The sequence below is a fragment of the Cherax quadricarinatus genome, chromosome 53, assembly GCF_038502225.1.
Source record: "Cherax quadricarinatus isolate ZL_2023a chromosome 53, ASM3850222v1, whole genome shotgun sequence".
NCBI lineage: Eukaryota > Metazoa > Arthropoda > Malacostraca > Decapoda > Parastacidae > Cherax > Cherax quadricarinatus.
In genome coordinates, this window is record NC_091344.1 from 20,154,998 (window position 1) to 20,176,027 (window position 21,030).

The following is a 21,030-nucleotide window of genomic DNA, read 5'->3' on the forward strand; positions in this document are numbered from 1 at the left end:
GACTGAAGAAGCATCTGGCTGGCGAAACGTCTCCTCACTCAATAAAGATTCCCAAAAATGTTGCTCAAGTGTCTCATTCTTCAATATGACGGGTTTCTAAACTATCTACATCACTGAGAAGGTAAGGCTGGGTACAGCATGAGCCGTATTTTAAGATCCCAAGAAGATGCAGTGTCTGACACTACACCATGAGCCGTCTGAGCCCTAAACAATTCTAACAACAACAACAACAACAACCACTGACTGGTTGTACTCAGCGTCACCCTTGCTAGTATTACAAACTTGAATTACTACTACCATCTCTCTCTCTCTCTCTCTATATATATATATATATATGAGGGTAGAACTGAGCCCAGGAGCTGAAGTTCAGCCACGGTGAGTCAGAGACTAGAGGGCCTGAAGGAGCTTTCACAAGCAAGACAGAACAAAGGAAGTCAACAGGAGCACGGGTTTCCCACAGTAGCAGCAGCCACACAAGATAATACAAGAAGCAACGGGATACTCGCTACATTTAAGGTAGATCTTTGTTACTGATTGAAAAGTGTTGCGTGTTAACGGCCAGCTTCATATGGCCCAGTAGATCTACATTATTATTAAAATTAAAGAAAGCGCTACAGCGTGTAGATCTATGGTAGGTGTGAATAATGGTATGGTGATACCGACAACATGTGTAGAAAAATGCTTATGTACAGTTCAGGGCATTATATTAGAGGAAACTTTACCTTTAATAAATATCCTGAACTACACATAAGTGTCTTTTTCATGCAGTAGGTATGTCAGTAAGTCTATTTTATTTTGACATGATGCATGTTTATACAAAGGAATAAAATAATTGGGTGCACATTCTAAAAGCCCCTTTATATGCAGAGCATTTCAGGCAAACTTAAAATTATCTTGATATTAATAAGGCAATAACAGGTACATATGGTCATTAGATGAATTACAGTAAATACAAAAGAACTGAGTATTCTATTAGGTCATGCTATATGTCTTTAATAAATCTTGTAGAGATGTACAATAAAGTTAATAATAAAAATTGTACGTATTCTCTACAAGACTTATTAAAGCCATATAGCATGACCGAATAGAATACTCAATTCTCTTATATTCATTGTAACTCTTATAATGATCATATGTGCTGTTATTGCTTTATTAATCTTAAGTTTAAGTTTGCCCAAAATGCTCTGCATATAAAGGGGCTTTTAGCATGTACACCCAATTATTATATTCCTTTGTATAAACATGTATTATATCAAAATAAAATATTATTATTATTATTATTATTATTATTATTATTATTATTATTATTATAGGTAAAATTTTACACAATCGTCTTACATAGTAACATGTGTAAATTACCCAGTATAATGTATAAAAAAAGGTCAGATAAAATGGCTAATTTCCATCGAGGTCCTCATAATATTTTAAGCAGTCTATTAGATACAGTGAAAATCAGTCACGACTCACAAAATCATGATGACACAATTGCAAACAAATCATGGAATAGGTGGGGTTTGAACCTATGGGAAGTGAGTCCTAAAACTCACAGGTGAGTGTGTTAACTACTAATAAGTAAAATTAAAATAAATGAAGTGGTACACGTGGCATTGTGGGTCTATATCTTATTATGCTGGGGCACCTGGCTGTTGGTCATATATATCCTAAGTCTTGTAAAAAATATATACTGTACTTTTTTATTAAATCTAAAAAATTGCTTTACTATTTTAATTTGACCAGTATGATTATTAGTATTAAATAATTATTGTTATTATTAATAAATAATAATAACTATTTTAACCTAACCAACTTTTCTTTCATTCATGACATTACATTAGCAAACACAGTGCCATATATTGAGCTATGTACATTGAAATGTTTAAATTCATGAAATAAGTACTGCATCCAGCTTTAATTGCAGTACATTTTATGCCATTAAATCCGAGAATTATTGATATACTTTGTTATCATGTTAAATGCTTTAATATTGTCTATTATTATATTGAATGTACTGCACCACTAAATCTCTCCCCTTACTTTTATATTATATTTTTTATTGTTTTTCACTTGTATACTGTTGTGGAAATTTGTCTGGACTGCCTCCTTGTAAGCTGCTTCCCTGGCGAGTACTGTTGACACAGACACTCTGAGACTAATCCTCTCAGAGCTCAAAAGTGGCTTGTAGGACACATTTCCATTTACAGTGGACCCCCGCCTTACGAACGCATTGCGTTACGTTAAATCCACCATACGAAGCATTTGAACACAAAAATTTTGCCTCGCCTCATGATAAAAAAACTCGCCTTACATGATTCATCTCCCACGTGTGGCCTCAGCACCAGTGTTTACAAGCCAGCCAATGCGGTCGCATCTACGCATACATTCGGTACATTTCACATTATCCCAGTGTTTTTAGTGCTTCTAACTGCAAAATAAGTCACCATGGACCCCAAGAAAGCTTCTAGTGCCATCCCTGTGGTAAAAAGGGCGAGAATTAGTAAGGAATTGAAAAAAGAGATTAAGGAAATGTGTGCAAAGTGCGTTGAACTGCAAACCTTTACGGATGAAAATCACCCTGACACAGCTACTGCAAGCCGTGTTGGCAACCTGTACAAAGACAATGTTATGGCCCATTTTAGGAAAGTCTTAGAGGAATGGGAGGTACAGAGCTCTATGGGCAGATTTGCTGTGCGACAGAGGTCCAGTGACTCAAGCTGGTCCTAGTGGCATTAAAAGAAGAAGGGAAGTAACCCTGGAAAAGGACTTGCTACCTCAAGTCCTAATGGAAGGGGATTCCCCTTCTAAACAATAACTTCCACACTCTCCCCTCCTCCCATCCCATCAATCATCACCAGATCTTCAATAAAGATAAGTGTCATGTATTCTATTCTTAGTAGAGTAGTAATTGTGCATGTCTTCTTCAGTTTGTGTGTATTAAAATTAATATTTTATGTGGTAAAAAAAATAATTTCATACTTTGAGGTGTCAGGAACGGATTAATTTGATTTCCATTATTTCTTATGGGGAAAATTAATTCGGCTAATGATAATTTCGGCTTACAATGAGCTCTCAGGAACGGATTAATATCGTAAGGCGGGGGTCCACTGTAACTGAACTTGCAAGAAAATTTCCCCTCTGCATGCACGACCAAAAGGGTTAACTTACTTGGTGGAGAAGACTATGTCACCTAGTCTTCCAACCTCCCTAAGCCTTAACCCTTTGACTGTCGCGGCCGTATATATACGTTTGCGAGGTACCGTGTTTGACGTATATATACTCATAAATTCTAGCGGCTTCAAATCAGGCAGGAGAAAGCTAGTAGGCCCACATGTGAGAGAATGGGTCTGTGTGGTCAGTGTGCACCACATAAAAAAAATCCTGGAGCACGCAGTGCATAATGAGAAAAAAAAAACTCCGACCGTTTTTTTTAATTAAAATGCCGACTTTGTGGTCTATTTTCGTATAGTATTTGTGGTTGTATTCTCGTTTTCTTGGTCTCATTTGATAGAATGGAAACTATATTATAGAAATGGAGGTGATTTTGATTAATTTTACTATAAAAAGAACCTGGAAATGGAGCACAAAGTACAGGAAATGTTTGATTTTTGCCGATGTTCAAAAGTGAACAAATGATGTCATTGTCCAATAAATGTCCAAATAGCCATTCTAATATGCAGTCATGAATGGGTTGATGTAATTTTTACAATTATTACAGTATTGCAGTAGTCTGCATAACAGTAAATCTTCTATTTTTTGTTTGAATAAAATTTCAAAATAAAAAGCAAGAGTAATATCACAGGGACCTGGAGACATGACTGATGAACAATGAAAATGTTATTTTAGAGCCAGGAATGTCTGCATTGTTCATTCTGGACCTTATTTTGAAATTGTCGTATTTTTTAATTTTCGTGAAATTGGCCAAATTGCAAATTTCTGACCATGTTATTGGGTAGTTGAAATCGGTAAATGGGCAGTTTCTTGTACTCAATCGATAGAAAAAATAGAGTTCTGAAAAAATAGTTATGAGTTTGGTTGACTGGAATAACGGAATTAGCCGAAAATAGGGCTCAAAGTGGGCGAAATTGCCGATTTTTAAATATCGCCGAAGTCGCTAACTTCGCGAGAACGTAATTCCGTCAGTTTTCCATCAAATTTCGTTTTTTTGGTGTCTTTACAATCGGGAAAAGATTCTCTATCATTTCATAAGAAAAAATAATTTTTTTTTTTTTCGAATATTTTGCGACACCAGAAGCAACTTCAGGATTTGGCCCTTCGACAGTCAAAGGGTTAATCCCTCTGGACTCTCCCCTTCAAGTCACCACATGCAGTCAAGGACTTAATCTCTGCAAATATTCAGTTGGTATTAGTGACCTGCATGCACCTGAGAAATTCCTGATTCCAAGAGGGTGTGTATCCCCTAGTAAAACTGTGCAGTAAGAGACACTAGCTTATTGACTTGTACTTAGAGGGGATGCCGGTACATACTGGTCTACTGGCGTCTGACTGTACAAAGACCCACAGTTCAACTCACTCACACTTACCCCCAGAAACTGGCCAGAACTGAGAGAAAGCAAGATCTTGTCTTACTGTAATGGGGCTGAACGGAGGAGGGCATCCATAGTACTTCGGGGTACCTCCACCAAGTTTCCCCAAGTCTAGTACTGTATGTATATGTAGACATGTGGGAGCGCCGCACTGCTGTTCACAGCGCTTGTTATTCCAATGGTGTTTGATCTTAGAAGAGAGAGCTCGCATCTCAAAGACCCACGCTTCCATGTTCAAACCTGGGGCTGCCAGTTCTCCCTAGCTAATATAACCAAGTGTTTACCTACATTAAAGGCCTAACCCTACCTATGTTAATATCTAAGGTTACCTCATCACTTCTAATATTAGTTACCAATTGTATAAACCTACCTAGACCTCCCTTGAAAGGTAGATAGAGCTATCAGTTCATCAATCTCGTTACCTTCTTCAACCAGTGTGTTTGTGTGTGTGTGGATGTCAAGGGCTCCTGTGAAACTTTGGACCAAATAAGTTTCCACAACTGTGTATATAGATAGTAAGCTTCTGTTTTGTAATACAGTACTGTACTACTATTGCTCATCCCATGTCAAAATAATATATTTTAATTAATGTTTCTTAACCTTTTCATTGTCCAGACCTCTGAAATTAAAAGTGCTCACAAAAAACCATGAAACCATAGAGAATATTTTTGTGAAGGTAATGACACAAAAAGTAATAATTTTGATGGAAAACTTACCTAATTACGCTGGTGCAAAGTTGTGCATTGGTAATTGTACCAACTTTGTATCTTATATTAAGTTAATTCAGTTGCTCAATTTGACCCATTTTTTTAGCTATTTCACTAGTATGCATTCCATTCCATCAGTTGAGTCGAAGAAACTGCCCATTCATATATCAGAACTACCATATAAAGTGCACAGAATTTGGTAATATGATCAATTTTATGCAAAATTAAAAACTTTTAATTTAAAAACAGAGTCCAGAATAAACACTGTAGACATTCCAGGCACTAAAACAATTCCTCTTTGCAATAATTACGTCCCCAATCCTCTCCTGTATTACACTTTCCTCCTATTTTGAACCCCCTCAAGGAAGGTTCCTTGATGCTGGTGAGGGGCTCTTGATCAAGGGAATTGGATCTGTGCTCCAGGTCCCTGAATTAAGCCTGAATACCTTCCACATCCCCCCTTCCCCACAGGTGCTGTATAACCTATGGGTTTAGCATTTCTCCTTTGATTATAATAATAATAATAATAATAATAATAATAATAATAATAATAATAATAATAATAATAATAATAATAATAATAATAATAATTAATCCTATTTTGAAACATCACAAAAAATTTAAGATTTGCCCTGTTTCTCAGGAATGATTTGTCATGATTTAAGGCATCCCAATAATTGAATCAGACTAGTAAAAACCCATAAAACAGACTGGGGGATGCAGGGAGGCCTTCCTTGCTCTCAGGAATAACAGCAAATATTTAATATTTCTATTGCTTTAAGGCCAATTTCAAGCTACTTTCAGTCCTGGAACCAACTAAAATCATCTCTATTCAGTAAAATGTCTTCTGAATTTCTAAACACTGAGATATAAATCAGAATGAGAAAATTTCTCTCTAAGTGTATGAAATGGTAGTGCTTTACTGTATTGTAAAGTCATTTTGAAATTTGTTAACATTGTATATCTTACTACTGTACTATATTGCTTTTAAGATTTTATGTCAGAATCTGTATTCTGCTTGTGTGTACATTACTCACCGAGTTTTGTTTACAAGCAAGTTATAGTTCCTTGATACTCAATGCCCCCTTTCCTCTTAATCGTTGTCTGCATTATAACAGCTAAATGCCACTAGTGTTTCATATCGAAATTTTTTCATCATAGATCAAGTATGGAGAATGTCACTCGGCAAAATGGTGGAGAGGTAGTGGTAACAGATCCACTTTCAAATGATCATCAACGAGGAAAAAATGGACAGAATGGCAGCCCAGATGCAGCAGTGGGTGCTAATGGAGATTTGACAGATGCTGGAAAACAAGGAATCACGTAAGATGTCATTTTAAGTAAAACCTAAATTTTAAATTTAATGAGTATCAGTGAATGATTAACTGCCTTTTCACTTTAATATTAGATATGTACCTGGCTGATAGTTCGTAAAGCAAATTTACATCAAGCAAACCTGTGAAAACAGGTAAAACGTGGGATTCATTCTGAGACTGCAAGTTACACATTTCTTGGTTAATGTTTACAAAAAAAAAAAAATGAGCTTGCCACACTTGCACCAAATATTAATATACAAAAAAAAAAGATGAATTTGTACAAAAAAAAGTGAAAGAAAATAGTCAATCTAAAATTTAGCCATAATCGTAAGAGACTACTGGTAAAAATGGGGTTGCTGCATTAAGGAAAATTTGCTTCAAGCAAAACTGTGTACGCATGTAAATATGTATGTACATCCATATATATTTAAATACAACTTATACACAGGTATTTATAAGTTTAATCTTTATTCCTCAGAGATGTTAATGTATCAAGGTTAGCAAGAATGCCAGTGGAAGTTGAAGCCATACGATACAGTGGAAATCACAGTCACCGTGGTCATTGTATAATTTTTAATCATCGGGTTTTTGATCGTAATACTGGTCTTGGGGTAAGCATTTAATAATAATGAATTGTTTTGTGAGAACTTGTTCTATTGAATGTTTGAAAATATATCTATTTTTCTTATCTTCCTTCAGCCATGTGTATATAATGGCACGTAATGCAGAGCACCTCTTAATACAGTGTATATTGATTTATAATAGATTATTAATGTTTTTCTTTTAACTTTTACGTATCTTATATTGACATAATTATACTGATGTAAAAACATAAATTACAGTGATACCTCTCATATCCAATGTATATGGGCTGAGACCGGTTCGGAAACCCGGAGTTTTTGGATACATGAAGGGGAAAAATGCACATCTATACCATCATATCGCCATCCATACCGTGTCATATTGCCATTGGCGACGGCTTTGTAAGTTTAAAAAACGAGTCCAACGTAATCTGGCGGTGGGACCAGACACTCTGGGCTCAAATAACAACCCCCCGGATTTCACGGACCACAGGACCATAACTTTTCAAATGGGCTGTGGACAGTGGATGCTCCAAATACTTCAAAAGTGTTTCAGCACTTGCCCTTGCTGCCGGAGTTTTTGGTCTTGGAGGCATTGGGTTGTCGTTGTCGTCACTTTTGAAATGTTCCGGGTGCAACACTGATTCTGCAATCTCTGCATCCATCAGAGATTGGACACCAGGGTCATCTTCATCACACACTAGCCAGTCCTGCACATTGGCACCATGAACCATCATACCACTACCACATTACTGTAGGTACCACTTCATCACGCACTGATCGAGTTCCAAGCTCTGTGGCTTTGCCATCACTTTTCTTTCAGCACCTTTTAGCCACTTGGAGCCACGCTCCTAGTGGCCAACCAGTACACTAAAGTGTGTGCCAAGTTTGATTCAGCCTTCTGCCATATCCGAATTGCTGTTCGGATGTTTCGGTAATAAATTTAGAATTTTGCCCTTTTCCAGGGCCTGTTCAGAAATTGGCGAGGTTCAAATAATGGCAGGCCGGATATGCAAGGTATCACTGTACTTAAAATCTTTCTAATCCTTGCAGTACAATACTGTGCACAGTGCAGAGTACAGTTCTGTACTGTACTTTCACTTAACTTCTACAATGAATACTGCACTCTGCTGTATTATTATATGTCTTGTTAGAACAATATTGATTTGTCTGATTAAAACAATATTGACATTCTCCATGGGGCAGAGGAAAATAATTCTTTCTTCGTAAGCCATGTGTGTCGTAAGAGGCAACTAAAATGCCAGGAGCAAGGGGCTAGTAACCTCTTCTCCTGTATATATTACTAAATTTAAAAAGAGAAACTTATTTTTTTCTTTTTAGGTCACCCTTCCTTGGTAGGATATGGCTGATTCGTTTAAAAAAAAATATTGACATTATGCTCCACGCATCATTTAACATGTTAGATGAAAAAAAAAATTAAGATTCCAGGTGAATCTATAAACTGTATGTTTAGATTTGTTCTGACAATAGCTATTGTATAATATACATATTGCATGTTGAAATATGCTGCACAAAAGATGATGAAATCTAGAGTGAAAGCATTCATTTTTAGACTTGTTAAATCAATAAAGCACAAATACTCCATTCAGAAGGGAACATTGAGGCAGTGTGTTTTTGGTAATGAAGGTGTGAACAGAGGATCATGAAACAAGTAAAAGACAGATATAAAGCTATAGACTGGAAACAGTTTGAGGAAACAAAAGATGATGAGGAAAATAAACAGAAGCGCAGACATTGCAGTGAAAAACCATAAATTTAAAGTCTTGGAGTGCAACTTGAACAAATTTAGTGAATTTGGTAAAAAAAAAAAAATGGACAATCAATGCCTTGAGGAGGGTGCAAATGATATAATAAGTACAGTATACCCAGTGAAACCAGTGTGTCAGGGACCTCTCAAAGCCCACCCTCACCACCGTTCAAGTTTAAGAGAAGTGCAAATTCATTATTTAATTGCTCTGCTAAATCCATTGCCTTATGCCCTATAGTACAGAAAATAGAGAGATTTCTGCACAAAACTACTCAATAAAAAAATTATTAGACCTGCAGTTTGCCAGAGTATTTTATACCTGTAACATCCCTACCATTGATCTGCATTCCATTAATGATTTGCTCATGTTTTAATTATGCTGCACAGTATTAATGTATATAGTACCAGTAACAAAACAGTGCTTTCTTGAAAATAGTGTTTTTGACCAACCCATAAAAAGCATCAATAAAAGATTGAGAGGTAAATTACCATAACTCTTTGTATTAAAACCACAATAAATAATAGCATTTGAGTTAAGTTGTCAGGTTAGACCCAGGGTTTTTTAAACAAAAACCCTGCTCAGGCAGGTAAATGGGTAGCTGCCCAGGGAGCTACCCATGACAACTCTAACAAATGGACCTGAGTAAGAGTAATACTTGTGAAATGTTCGATCAGTTTGTAAAGGTATATGAGGATCAAGGGAAAATTTTGAGAAGTTGAGTGTAAACGACAGAATAAAGTCAAATATTTCATGTGAAAGGCAGAGAAAAGTGAGATTTGCTATTCAGGAAGAACTGGAAAATAAGCAGGTGGGATTAAGACTAAAACATGGAATGAAATCAGGTATGAATAAAGTTTCTGGACTATAGTATACTTGGTAAGTTTATTTATTGTATGTAGAAGAAAGTGTGAACAGAATAAGTTTTTTGAATATACTAGTTAAAATGTATGGCTATAACAATGCTTTTTTATTTTTGGGGATTTTATTAGACCTCTTAATGAATATTTTTTCATAAGCTATTTCTTTATCATATGCAATGAATTTTAGTATGTATGTTAAAATTTGTATGTGTGGTGGGTTCTCTGTTATAATATAAAGTACATACTTTATCTGTATCTTTAGGAGCGTAATGGCACTGACCGCGACCGTGATCAGGTACAGCAGCTATTTGAGCAGTTGGGTTTTCAAGTGAAGGTGTGTAACAACTATACTGTAGCCAGTATCAAAGCAGAAATCCAGGACTGTAAGTATCTTTCCATATACAACAATTATTACAGTTTTACTCATAAGCTGATTCTTAGCATATAAGATGACTGATTAATGTCAATAGAATTGTTGCATAGAAGTATAGTATTACTTAGAGAAACAGGCACCTTATATTGATGGGAAACAGCTCATGTAGTAAAAAAAATTATCACATATTCATACTGTAGTTATAAAAACTACTCAAAAATATGTTTCCCAAATTAACAAATTATTATTTCTTTTTGACACTGTCTCCCACCATTACTGTCTTGCCAGAAGTGCACTGACATTACAGCTCAGATGTTTCTCCAAACTGCAATATGCCTACCCCTCCTTCAAAGTGCAGGCACTGTACTTCCCACCTCCAGAACTCAAGTCTGGCTAACCAGTTGCCCTGAATCACAAATGTTATTTTACTGATACTCCAGCAGCTCATCAAGTCATAAAAACCACTTGCCCCCACTCAGTCATATATAACACACTCACACATGCCTGTTGTATGTCCAAGCCCCTCACATGCAAAACCTTCTAGTTCCTAGGACAACACCTAACTCTCCTTCCCTCCACTATAGATTTATACACTCCAAGTCATCCTGTTTTGTTCCACTATCTCTAAATGTCCAGACCACCTCAGTAACCCTTCCTCGGCCCTCTGAATAATACTTTTAGTAACCCCACATCTTCTGATTTCCAATTTACATATTCTCTGCATAATGTTCATACCACATAGTATAGTAAATCAGTATTTACTGTACTAAAAAATTCTTTTATTTATATTGTATCACATTTTTCAAATTAAAAAAAAAATTCTTTTTGAGAATACAGTGGACTCCCGCTTAACGATCACCTCCCAATGCGGCCAATTATGTAAGTGTATTTATGTAAGTGAGTTTGTACGTGTATGTTTGGGGGTCTGAAATGGACTAATCTACTTCACGTTATTCCTTATGGGAACAAATTCGGTCAGTACTGGCACCTGAACATACTTCTGGAATGAAAAAATATCGTTAACCGGGGGTCCACTGTATTGTCCAGTTTCTCCTCACTTTATTATCCTTTCTTGTTTATCAGCACAAAGTATAGATTCACTTGTCAGTAAACACCTGGTAATGTCAAGGCACTGACAAATAACATTTTTAAGTACAAGTTTTCAGTTAGATTATCTATCCTATGTGGTGTTTTGCTATTCCTTACTTGCAATTTTACTATCAGTTTCAACTGAGAAGTTGACTGTGTTTGTTTCATCCATTTTATAGCTTAATATGAATGACTCTGATCTAATTGGTCATATAATTCATGGATCATAATGTAATGAAGGAAAGACTTTTGCATACTCAATAATGCTATTGGGGCTACCAGGTACATATGTATAACGAGTTTTCATAGGGAATTAACGACCCCCAAAAAATGGAGCTTGTATGCTTTATAGTTCTTGTGCCTTCTATGATGTCATAGTCAATTTACCAAGAAACTGATAAATAGACTTGAGCATTGAATACATCAGACTGAAGAACATAGCCCTCATGCACCTCATGTTGTCCAGTAGTAGCACATTTGGCTCACAACCAAGAGAACCAAAGTTCAGTTCCCAGGTGGAGTAAGATGTGGGCATATCTCACCACACCTGCTGTTCCTGTTCACTTAACAGTAAATAGGTACAGATTTTCCTTGCTTTATGCAGCTTCATTTCACACAAATTTGATATTATGCAATGTTCATTATGCCAATTTTCTGCCCTTGACTCTGTCAAGGGCAGGCTTTGCTTTATGCTTTAGCAGTTGTTTACTAATGTTACATTACAGCTGCTTGGAAACATCATCATATATATATGTCTTATATGCTTGTGTGCCTTGTATGACAGAAGATATGGCAAGTGTTAATTGACTGTTATGAGTCTCATCCTAAGTAGTTGTATACCTTAAATAGAGGCAGGCTTTGAGACTTGAGGTAGGATTACAATTTTTAGATTGTAATACAAAATATATAAATACGTACAGTGGAACCTCAGTACTCCAACTTAATTCATTCCAGAAGGCTATTTGAGTGCCGATCCGTTCGAGTATCGAACATATTATTCCCAATCAATTTTCGTTTTGGTTGGCTGTTATCACTAATCTTTGTAGGCCCCATGGTGACTTATTTATATAAATAATATAAGAAAACACCAAAAAATGCGAAGAAACATGAAATAGTTTACAAAGAAGTTCTGGCAGGTCATGTTTGTTTGGTCGAGTGTTGAGGTTTGTTCGAGTAGGGAGCTGTTCGAGTACCGAGGCTCCACTGTACATGGAATGTTAGTGATAAAAAGACACCTTAATTTTTTATCTCTATCATGCTAGGTTTATGAGTGTTTGTATAATTTACTGTACTGATACAGTTATGTTATGCACCTCACTGAATTTGTTCATTCTTCTTTTGCAGTGGCTTTTGGCACCGATCACTCTGATTGTGATATGCTGGCAGTGATATTTATGTCACATGGCGAGCAAGATATACTATGGGGTAAAGATGGTCACATAAAAGCTGAGTTTCTTTTTGAAAGCTTTCAAGGTGATCAGTGTAAGACACTTGCTGGGAAACCCAAATTGTTTTTCATACAGGTAAGACTGCTGTTTGTATATCATTTTCTTGCACATTATTTTGTGTTTGTGTGTTCATGTTTATTTTGTTTGTTTATGCCATTTCCTCTGTTCATACTAGGGATTCTTGTTAAATATTTATTGAGTTATTTTTAATACAGTAAATGCCCAATGAAACAATAGGGAATAAGGCTGCCCACTTTAGTGAAAAATCCATTATATTGAAAGTTCTGATTAAGTGGACTACATCCACTTAATTGATCAACTACTGGACAAGGACAAATGTCCAATAAAACAGACTTAGTCCACTGTAACTGTACTGGACATACTAAGAATGAACTGAAGTACAATACAGTCTTACCTGTAAATGTACCTGGAACCCATTTTGGGACTGATGTAACTGCAGGATGGTTCTTCCCTGATAGAATTTAGGAATTAAAGTCTATATAGTTTTTTCTTGTGACTGTAAGAAAGGATATTTTTTTTTAACATACCATCTGGGGAAGAGAGAAGTATAGAGGAGAGAGAGAGAGATTTTGGGAAATGTTGAGTGAATGCGTGGGGAGTTTTGAACCAAGTGTGAGAGTACTTGTGGTTGGGGATTTTAATGCTAAAGTGGGTAAAAATGTTGTGGAGGGAGTAGTAGGTAAATTTGGGGTGCCAGGGGTAAATGAAAATGGGGAGCCTTTAATTGAGCTATGTGTAGAAAGAGGTTTGGTAATAAGTAATACATATTTTATGAAAAAGAGGATAAATAAATATACAAGGTATGATGTAGCACTTAATGAAAGTAGTTTGTTAGATTATGTATTGGTGGATAAAAGGTTGATGGGTAGGCTCCAGGATGTACACGTTTATAGAGGGGCAACTGATATATCGGATCATTATCTAGTTGTAGCTACAGTTAGAGTAAGAGGTAGAAGGGATAAGGGGAATATGGCAACAACAAGTAAGAGGGAGGTGAAAGTGTATAAACTAAGGGAGGAGGAAGTTCGGGTGAAATATAAGCAACTATTGGCAGAAAGGTGGGCTGGTGCAGGTATGAGTAGTGGGGGGGGTTAAAGAGGGTTGGAATAGTTTTAAAAATGCAGTATTAGAATGTGGGACAGAAGTTTGTGGTTATAGGAGGGTGGGTGCAGGAGGAAAGAGGAGTGATTGGTGGAATGATGAAGTAATGGTGTGATAAAAGAGAAAAAGGTAGCTTATGAGAGGTATTTACAAAGCAGAAGTGTGATAAGAAGAGCAGAGTATATGGAGAGTAAAAGAAAGGTGAAGAGAGTGGTGAGAGAGTGCAAAAGGTGAGCAGATGGTAGAGTGGGAGAAGTACTGTCAAGAAATTTTAATGAAAATAAGAAAAAATTTTGGAGTGAGTTTAACAAGTTAAGAAAGCCTAGGGAACAAATGGATTTGTCAGTTAAAAACAGAGTAGGGGAGTTAGTAGATGGGGAGATGGACGTTTTGGGTAGATGGCAAGAATGTTTTGAGGAACTTTTAAATGTCGACAAAGAAAGGGAGGCGGTAATTTCATGCACTGGCCAGGGAGGTATACCGTCTTTTAGGAGTGAAGAAGAGCGGGATGTGAGTGTGGGGGAGGTGCGTGAGGCATTACATAGAATGAAAGGGGGTAAAGCAGCTGGAACTGACGGGATCATGACAGAAATGTTAAAAGCAGGGGGGGACATAGTGTTGGAATGGTTGGTATTTTTGTTTAATAAATGTATGAAAGAGGGGAAGGTACCTAGGGATTGGCGGAGAGCGTGTATAGTCCCTTTATATAAAGGGAAGGGGGACAAAAGAGATTGTAAAAATTATAGAGGAATAAGTTTACTGAGTATACCAGGAAAAGTGTACGGTAGGGTTATTATTGAAAGAATTAGAGGTAAGACAGAATGTAGAATTGCGGATGAGCAAGAAGGTTTTAGAGTGGGTAGGGGATGTGTAGATCAAGTGTTTACATTGAAGCATATATGTGAGCAGTATTTAGATAAAGGTAGGGAAGTTTTTATTGCATTTATGGGTTTAGAAAAGACATATGATAGAGTGGATAGGGAAGCAATGTGGCAGATGTTGCAAGTATATGGAATAGGTGGTAAGTTACTAAATGCTGTAAAGAGTTTTTATGAGGATAGTGAGGCTCAGGTTAGGGCGTGTAGAAGAGAGGGAGACTACTTCCCGGTAAAAATAGATCTTAGACAGGGATGTGTAATGTCACCATGGTTGTTTAATATATTTATAGATGGGGTTGTAAAAGAAGTAAATGCTAGGGTGTTTGGGAGAGGGGTGGGATTAAATTATGGGGAATTAAATACAAAATGGGAAGTGACACAGTTACTTTTTGCTGATGATACTGTGCTTATGGGAGATTCTAAAGAAAAATTGCAAAGGTTAGTGGACGAATTTGGGAGTGTGTGTAAAGGTAGAAAGTTGAAAGTGAACATAGAAAAGAGTAAGGTGATGAGAGTATCAAATGATTTAGATAAAGAAAAATTGGATATCAAATTGGGGAGGAGGAGTATGGAAGAAGTGAATGTTTTCAGGTACATTTGGGAGTTGACGTGTCAGCGGATGGATTTATGAAGGATGAGGTTAATCATAGAATTGATGAAGGAAAAAAGGTGAGTGGTGCATTGAGGTATATGTGGAGGCAAAAAATGTTATCTATGGAGGCAAAGAAGGGAATGTATGAAAGTATAGTAGTACCAACACTCTTATACGGGTGTGAAGCTTGGGTTGTAAATGCTGCAACGAGGAGGCGGTTGGAGGCAGTGGAGATGTCCTGTCTAAGGGCAATGTGTGGTGTGAATATTATGCAGAAAATTTGGAGTGTGGAAATTAGGAGAAGGTGTGGAGTTAATAAAAGTACTAGTCAGAGGGCTGAAGAGGGTTTGTTGAGGTGGTTTGGTCATTTAGAGAGAATGGATCAAAGTAGAATGACATGGAGAGCGTATAAATCTGTAGGGGAAGGAAGGCGGGGTAGGGGTCGTCCTCGAAAAGGTTGGAGGGAGGGGGTAAAGGAGGTGTTGTGGGCGAGGGGTTTGGACTTCCAGCAAGTGTGCGTGAGCGTGTTAGATAGGAGTGAATAGAGACAAATGGTATTTGGGACCTGACGAGCTGTTGGAGTGTGAGCAGGGTAATATTTGAAGGGATTCAGGGAAACCGGAAATGGGAAGTACAATGCCTGCATTCTAAAGGAGGGGTTTGAGATATTGGCAGTTTGGAGGAATATATTGTGTATTTTTATACGTATATACTTCTAAACTGTTGTATTCTGGGCACCTCTGCAAAAACAGTGATTATGTGTGAGTGAGGTGAAAGTGTTGAATGATAATGAAAGTATTTTCTTTTTGGGTCACCCTGCATCGGTGGGAGACAGCTGACTTGTTGAAAAAAAAAAAAGGGCTATATCCCGCCAAGGCAGGGTAACCTAGAAAGAAAGACTTTTTTTTTTTAATTTAGTAATTTATACAGGATAAGGGCTTACCAGCCCCTTGCTCCTGGCATTTTAGTCACCTCTTACGACATGCATGGCTTACAGAGAAGAATTCTTTTCCACGTGCCATGGAGAAAGGGTAAATGTAAAGTAAATAATTTAGAGAGTGAGGAACAAATATATTAATTAACTTTCCCATATTTTTTATATATTTTTATCATTGTATTTTACAGGCATGTCGTGGAGAGAATTTGGATGCTGGTGTAACACTGGTGCGCTCACGTCCAAGTGATGAAACTGACTCAGGTTACTTATCCTACAAGATTCCCAACACTGCTGATTATCTGATTTGTTGGTCAACTGTACCAGGTAATGTACAAGGCAGCAAGAATGTCTGTGAATAGTTGGCCTCCACAGATGAAAATGTGTGAAAGTGTAAGATTTATACTATTGTCTTGTTGAAGTACATGTCAGAATAATAAATGATCCACTATAGTTTCAGCCTTGCTTCATAACTGCTGTTATTCTTTATAAATTCTGGAAGTCATTTTACAGCTCATCTTTGAATTTTTCCAGCTTATATTTTTTTTTTTTAGTTGAAGGCATCGAACCACTACTGCATATTATATCTATGATGTAACATATGCTGTGAACAGCTGTTGTAGCATTTCCCCACTCCTATATTTGAAGGTTATTTTAAAGAATGCCATCACACCATATAAGTTTCTCAGTTTCATTAATTAGATCTAGTGAAAATTATTTCTGTAATTGTCTTTTTGATCACAGGTTCATCATGATAAGTTTTTTATTCATTTACTTGATTTTTTACTCTTATGCTTTTCTTAGCACAGTTCATAAAGCTCTCTTCCATCTTTGTTATGCATAGAGAAGCTCTTCATGTGGGACCCAGTCTGTGGACCTGTGCCTCTGTACTCTTTTGACTACTGTTGCCCACAGGATGGGTATATGCAGAGTAAATATCAAACCGAAACTATGCTTTTGAAGGTGAAAATTAACATTTTTATTTCATTGATTAGTAATACAGCAGGTGTTTACTAGGGATGTGCCTTTAAAGTTTTTGTTTTAGTTCTTAATATATTATTAGTTTCAGGTCACTACTCATGGCGTAACACTACAAATGGATCATGGTTCATACAGTCACTTGTTCATGTACTAAACAGAGACTCTTCCCATGATGACTTGCTCTCCATGATGACAAGTGTTAACAGGCATATGATTATCAACTTTGAATCCAACTGCCCTTGTAAGTATTGCCTTCAAACACTGTGTACACTATACCACTGATGCTTAGGAAGATTTTTTTTTTTTCTTTCCAACATGTTGGCCATCTCCCACTGAGGTAGATTCCTCACTGAATTCATGCTGATAAATCAGTGTTCCCTCTAGTGTTTTCAACAAGTCGGCCGTCTCCCACCGAGGCAGGGTGATCCAAAAAGAAAGAAAATCCCCAAAAAGAAAATAGTTTCATCATCATTCAACACTTTCACCTCACTCATACATAATCATTGTCTTTGCAGAGGCGCTCAGATACAACAGTTTAGAAGTTCCTCCAAACTGTCAATATCCCAGACCCCTCCTTTCAAGTGCAGGCATTGTACTTCCCATTTCCAGGACTCAAGTCCGGCTAAATCTATAATAATCGATTTCCCTGAATTTTTTTTTTTTTTCAACAAGTCGGCCGTCTCCTACCGAGGCAGGGTTACCCAAAGAGAAAGAAAATCCCCAAAAAGAAAATACTTTCATCATCATTCAACACTTTCACCTCACTCACACATAATCACTGTTTTTGCAGAGGTGCCCAGAATACAACAGTTTAGAAGTATATACGTATAAAAATACACAATATATCTCTCCAAACTGCCAATATCCCAAACCCCTCCACTAAATATTACCCTAGCAGTTTATATTAACCATAGATAACCACTCTTCAGTAATATTGGAAAAAGGAAATCTGATGAAATATGGTTTGTTAATAGTGGAACCTCGGCTTACGAATTTAATCCATTCCATGACCTTGTTCATATCCTGATTTGTTCATGTGTTGAGTCAGTTTTCCTCATATAAATTAATTGAAATGCAATTAATCCGTTCCAGCCTCTCAGGAGGCATGACAAAATAATGCTAATATCAACTCTATGGCTTAGTTATCTATCACAGTTCATCTAATATGATATAATAAACAATATTAATAACATAGAAACATGATATATACTCTAGAATGAATAAAATAGGCAATAATATGGCAAGTGATGGCGACTCCGGAAGTGGCAGAAAGCATCTGCCGTTTACTATCCCACTCTGGTATCTTCCCAGTCATAGCCCCACACCTAGCTTGTGTTTATCTATGATTAGTGGTGAGGTTGTCACATAAGTATTAATAAGTATTATTATCATTATTATTAATTTAGGGAACTGGAGCACAGATCCATTTCCCTAGATCAAGAGCCCATCACTACGTACATGCTGCTGCTGCTGCTGCTGCTGCTGCTGCTGCTGCTGCTGCTGCTGCTGCTGCTGCTGCTGCTGCTGCTGCTGCTGCTGCTGCTGCTGCTGCTGCTGCTGCTGCTGCTGCTGCTGCTGCTGCTGCTGCTGCTGCTGCTGCTGCTGCTGCTGCTGCTGCTGCTGCTGCTGCTGCTGCTGCTGCTGCTGCTGCTGCTGCTGCTGCTGCTGCTGCTGCTGCTGCTGCTGCTGCTGCTGCTGCTGCTGCTGCTGCTGCTGCTGCTGCTGCTGCTGCTGCTGCTGCTGCTGCTGCTGCTGCTGCTGCTGCTGCTGCTGCTGCTGCTGCTGCTGCTGCTGCTGCTGCTGCTGCTGCTGCTGCTGCTGCTGCTGCTGCTGCTGCTGCTGCTGCTGCTGCTGCTGCTGCTGCTGCTGCTGCTGCTGCTGCTGCTGCTGCTGCTGCTGCTGCTGCTGCTGCTGCTGCTGCTGCTGCTGCTGCTGCTGCTGCTGCTGCTGCTGCTGCTGCTGCTGCTGCTGCTGCTGCTGCTGCTGCTGCTGCTGCTGCTGCTGCTGCTGCTGCTGCTGCTGCTGCTGCTGCTGCTGCTGCTGCTGCTGCTGCTGCTGCTGCTGCTGCTGCTGCTGCTGCTGCTGCTGCTGCTGCTGCTGCTGCTGCTGCTGCTGCTGCTGCTGCTGCTGCTGCTGCTGCTGCTGCTGCTGCTGCTGCTGCTGCTGCTGCTGCTGCTGCTGCTGCTGCTGCTGCTGCTGCTGCTGCTGCTGCTGCTGCTGCTGCTGCTGCTGCTGCTGCTGCTGCTGCTGCTGCTGCTGCTGCTGCTGCTGCTGCTGCTGCTGCTGCTGCTGCTGCTGCTGCTGCTGCTGCTGCTGCTGCTGCTGCTGCTGCTGCTGCTGCTGCTGCTGCTGCTGCTGCTGCTGCTGCTGCTGCTGCTGCTGCTGCTGCTGCTGCTGCTGCTGCTGCTGCTGCTGCTGCTGCTGCTGCTGCTGCTGCTGCTGCTGCTGCTGCTGCTGCTGCTGCTGCTGCTGCTGCTAATAATAATAATAATAATAATAATAATAGTACTACTAATGACAGTAAGGAGAAACTTCAAAAGGCTGCCAGTAATTGGCACCACCATCAGCAAAATATTGGTAACCACTACTAGTACACTTTCCACCTGTCTAGACTTAGTAGTCTATTAGCATTAGGTTAACTCTGCCCGAAATACTTTTGCATGATAGTGGCTTTCTTTGCTCCAGTCATATTATGATATATAAACACAGTGTAACCTTCGCAAAGAAATAAATATTTTATTTATTTATTTATTTAAGGAACCTCCCTTGAGGGGAAAGTTTGCATCCTGAAATTTCGCTCGTGTCCAGAAGCAAAAAATTGACCGCATGACGGTTCGTATCCTGAAAAATTTGCATGGTGTGGTCGTTCTTAAGGCGAGGTTCCACTGTATTAGAATTTTTTGATAGCTTATATAAAATATGAGAGGGTAATGATTTTCAATTTAGAACTGTATATATTATTAAGAAATGTAATTAGTTTCACTAATTATTTTTGTTTTTTGCAGCTCAACCACATATGCATGGAAAAAAGCAAGCTGCCAGTATTGTCTCTACTCTGATGCGCAAAGTGTTCCTTTTACCCAAATATTGACAATGGGATGAGCAGGGAGGCAAGAATGGTAGGTCAGAGCATTTATCTAGGCTGTCACTTGCAGCACCAATAGCCTCAGAAGAACAAATAGAAATTGACATCCAGCCAGAGCCTGAAGCATCCTTCAAGACTCGAATAAGTAAGCTCTTGCGCTGCCCAGTGAAACCTAAGATAAAATCTTGGAAAATCCCAAGTCTAAGAAAAGTAAGAAAAAACAAGGCATTGTGGAAGTTTAACCATGTTTTAGCAAACCCTGACTAGTGTGATTGTAATTACTGGTTAAACAAATCTAACAAATGATAAATCCATTGTTACAAGTGTAGTATCTTAAGTCACTGTAGCAAATTACAATAGTTATAATTCTGAAGAAAATTAATGTGTTCTACATTGATAATGTTGTTTCTTCAAAGATAGGAATAAGCAGTTCAACAAAAAATATGATTTTTAATATTCATACAGTATACCTAATATAATTGTTGTAATTTAAAATTGCAAATAATTAGTGGTTGTATAATTCTCTGGCACTTTTAACACTGTGTGTACAAATGAATTCACAGGTTAGTATCTGATAAAGATTCTTTTATTTTGATGTGTATGTGAACTCTATTAGATGAACATGTCTTTCATTACCATGGTAACCTAATGGTAAGAAAATGTCTTTCATTACCATGAATGATAAGTTTTTGGTATAAAAATGTCTTTCATTAAGAAGTACACAAACATAAGATCTTTGGTCACAGAATAACAG

General features: G+C 38.0%; 1 protein-coding gene across 2 annotated transcripts; it reads left to right on the forward strand.

The window, feature by feature from the left end:
- Nucleotides 1-317: 317 nt before the first annotated feature.
- LOC128692352 (caspase-1) lies at nucleotides 318-20,726 on the forward strand. Of its 2 annotated transcripts, none has more exons than XM_053781484.2 (8): nucleotides 318-516; nucleotides 6,410-6,571; nucleotides 7,043-7,175; nucleotides 10,037-10,157; nucleotides 12,581-12,759; nucleotides 16,402-16,537; nucleotides 17,280-17,432; nucleotides 20,197-20,726. In XM_053781484.2, exons 2-8 carry the CDS (start codon nucleotides 6,417-6,419, stop codon nucleotides 20,280-20,282), a joined length of 963 nt encoding a protein of 320 aa, XP_053637459.1. In that variant the 5' UTR covers nucleotides 318-516; nucleotides 6,410-6,416; the 3' UTR covers nucleotides 20,283-20,726. The 2 variants fall into 2 exon arrangements, with proteins under 2 accessions (XP_053637459.1, XP_053637458.1); XM_053781483.2 differs by having other exon boundaries at nucleotides 376-516; nucleotides 17,274-17,432; nucleotides 20,197-20,425.
- The last annotated feature ends 304 nt before the right edge of the window (nucleotides 20,727-21,030 follow it).